Here is a 3,782-nt window from a genome sequence, read left to right as displayed (position 1 = left end):
TCTCTGCTTCTCTTCATCTCCTTAGCAATGCCTGGAATGCCTATCCTCTTAACTTCTGTTTATCTAACTTTACTTTTCTTTCCAGACCAAGTCAGTCTTTGAATTTTTTTATATACTGCAGTTTACAGTAATCTGTCCTTCTTTTGGAGTCCAATGACAATTTCTTTAGAAGTTTTTCCTAAAGATAAACTAAAGTTACCTTTAACTTCTATTTTATTTTCATGTCTAGGTATTGTCTCTCCAAACGTGCTATAGACCTCTAATAATACTAAATGACATTAATGAGCACTGACTCTGTCCTGGATACTCTTTAAAGTACTTTAAATGTATTACTTCATTAAATCCTTCCAATATCTCTGTGGGCTAGAAAAATTTTTGTTTATTTTAGACATTAAGAGAATGAGGCACAGAGAGATTTAAGTACTCGTAGAAACTGACATAGCCATTAAGCACTGGAATTGACACTAACACACAGGAATTGTGGCTCCAAAATTCAGGCAGCAAACTACTTCATCCCAGATTATACTGGCAGCTTCTGCATCACCGTCCATTCGTAGAAAAGAGGGCTAACTTTTGGCAAGGCAAGATCCCAAAGGGGGAAAAAAGCCACATTGTTTTCTTAGGAATTCTCTCCTTGAGAAAAGACATAATTAGGAAATAATACCTCGTATAACGGCCTCGAAGATCATGATAATTTTGTCCCTTTAGGTATAAACTCTTGAGGTTTTAGTTCTATGGGGACTTGGCTCTAAATTATGGAAAACTCTCAAGAAAATGTCACTTATTCTGTGCAGCAGGTAAATCAATGTACAGGTCATAGAGCATCTCTTTTCTCCCAAACTGTTCAACATGGGGGACTTGTTTTCTTCACTAAGCCCCTAGAGATTCATGCCCATTGGGAAAGGTTACCACCATGAAGGGAACTGAGTGTTCTATCCTTCCTTATAGAAAATGATCATTCTTTTCGAAGCAATTAAAGGAGCTACATAAAGGATATCCTTAAAGATGTGCGTACATTTAATTTTGGATAATATAAAGTTTTTGAAATTTGGTGGAAATCATCAAGACAAGTTTGAACTTTAGGAAAATATAATCTCATGCTCTCTAAAGAGAGCAGATTTAGCATTTTTTCCATATCCTTGTGAGACCAAGCAACAGATTTCTGTGAGTTTTTCTGAACTGAATTCCTGTTTATTTCTTTATAATATAGAGATATTGCAGAGTCCATGGGGAATTCTAAGGTCACAGAATGTTAGATATGAAAGGGGTATAGAGATAAGCCCCTCATTTTATAGTAGACTAAAAATGATCTATATTCAAATAAGCAAAAAAGGAAAGAAAGAGAGAGAGAGTGAAAGAGAGAAAGAGAAAGAAAGCATAGGTGGTTGGACCAAAACTAGGAGCAGCCTGCATTACCCCTACCCTCACACACCTATCTTGGCTTATTTTGATGGGCATAAACAGAAACATTCATGCAATTGACAATGCTCCCAATATAAGGTTAGAATTGTCTTTGTGACTGCTGAAAATATACTCCACATAGCATTAAACAAGTAAGAATGATAATGACAAATAGTCATAAATTTCATATTTATAGTCACTATATCATATATCATATAATTTATTGTTAAACTAACTATATTAATTGTTGTAAAATTCATGAGCAGAATATTGCTTCTATTTTATTTCAATAGGACGTTAATTAACATGATATCAAATATTATGCAAAACCAGATTTTTTTCATATAAATTGTCCTACATAATGATCTTCTCCTAGGGCTTTTAAGTGGCTTGATTTTTTCTTCTTTGACTAATGAGTTAGAAAGTAATATTTTCGTGAGGGTGTGCATTTCATATTTTACATATATTATGACTGTGATATTGCTTAACAGATTTCAGGATAAGTGCACTCAAATAAGTTTATATATAATAGGTAAATTTCATAAAATTACTCTATGTTGTTCTAGTGAAACACATGCTTAATGTTCTGTATGATTTCTATGACAAATCACTGTCCAACATTTGCCAGATGACTTGATCTCAAAGGCAGAGCCTCTCCATTCCTTCCATGGCATCATATTACTTTATGGGAATTATGCAGTTGGGAGTAATTTCTATAATTACCCTTTGTTCTTAATCTATCATTTTATGTTCTTGCTTCTTGGTGCCTCTTTTCTTCACATATATCATAGGCTAAATCTATGCTCTCTTTTTTAGGGCAGCTGTTTGTGAACATAGACAGCCATCGTTTGTTTCTACTAATTTTTAGCATGAGTAACCAGATTTTCAATTGTGTACATTGTCCTTTTCACATCCTATTGTATGTGAGAGTAGGAAATACACTGATAAACACATACGTAAATTATGTGTAAATAATATTAGAATGACACTGATGCTTCAGCAAAAACAAGGCCTCCCTTCTTTGTCTTTCCCAGTCGACTAATGTTAGGATCTAAATCTCATTGGTTTGTACTATATTCCTAGTACTGGTATTCCTAAGTAGACTTTATAATCTCACCATACAGTAAAATGAAACATGGAAAGTAATTCTCACTTCAAATATAATTTTATAGCTTTAGGGAGTTCTAGGTAATATATTTAGACTCTACTTCTTATATGAGAGAGTACTAAATCCAAAGACATCAAGGGTGAATTGCCTAAGTTTACACAGGATCTTCATACAACTCACAGACCTAATATCTAGGAATATTGCCTTCCAGTTCAACAACACTTCAATAATTGTTATAGACATGTTTAAAATATCTGTTATTAGCTTGAAATATTATTTGTAATTGTTAATGGTTGATTTTTCATGATTCAAATTATTTTCCTTTCTGGTAATAGATTACCACTAACCAATGGAAGATAAGAATCAAACAGCAATGGCTGAATTTCTTTTCTTGGGCCTCACAGATCATCTTCCTCAGCAGATTGTCCTCTTTGTCATGCTTCTCCTTGTCTATCTTGTCACACTGGGGGGTAACTTGGGGATGATCACTCTCATATGGATTGATCACAGCCTCCACACTCCTATGTACTTTTTCCTTAGCCACTTGTCCTTTGTAGATATTTGTTCCTCCTCTTCCATTGCCCCCAAGATGCTGTGTGATACCTTTGCGGAAAAAAAAGGAATCTCTTTCATGGGTTGTGCTGCACAGATGTGGTCATTTGGTCTCTTTATTGCAACTGAGTGTTTGCTCCTTGCTTCCATGGCATATGATCGGTATATGGCCATCTGTAAGCCTTTGTTGTATACACTCCTTATGAGGCAGAGGGTCTGTATGCAGTTGGTGGTAGGACCTTATGCCACAGGTCTGATAAGCACAATGACTCACACATCTCTCACTTTTTGCTTACCCTTCTGTGGTCCAAATATTATCAACCACGTCTTCTGTGACATTTCATCACTTCTTTCCCTTGCATGTGCAGACACCTGGATTAATAAGTTAGTGCTTCTTATCTTGGCTGGAGCTATAGGAGTACTCAGTGGCCTGATCATCATGGTCTCCTATGTTTTCATCCTGGTGGCCGTCTTGAAGATCCAGACAGCTGATGGGAGGCAAAAAGCTTTCTCCACTTGTTCTTCTCACTTGGCAGCTGTCTTCATCCTATATGGAGCTCTTTTCCTTATCTATGTTCAGCCTGGCTCAGGTTCCTCCCTCGATATCAATAAATAAATTTCTCTATTTTATACTGTGGTAATCCCAATGTTGAACCCTCTCATCTATAGCTTGAGGAACAAGGAAGTAAAGGATGCATTCAGGAAGAAGTTGAAAGGATAA

The 3,782-nt window shown here is 35.8% G+C and overlaps 1 protein-coding gene across 1 annotated transcript; it reads left to right on the top strand.

Moving 5' to 3' along the window:
• Nucleotides 1-2,858: 2,858 nt before the first annotated feature.
• OR5G3B (olfactory receptor family 5 subfamily G member 3B) lies at nucleotides 2,859-3,782 on the top strand. Its single transcript, NM_001391248.1, is given in 1 exon segment — nucleotides 2,859-3,782. A coding segment is annotated over 1 exon segment (924 nt).

The sequence above is a fragment of the Equus caballus genome, chromosome 12, assembly GCF_041296265.1.
Source record: "Equus caballus isolate H_3958 breed thoroughbred chromosome 12, TB-T2T, whole genome shotgun sequence".
Taxonomy (NCBI): Eukaryota; Metazoa; Chordata; class Mammalia; order Perissodactyla; family Equidae; genus Equus; species Equus caballus.
Note: the sequence above shows the minus strand (reverse complement) of the source record. Positions and strands in the feature narration are given on the sequence as shown.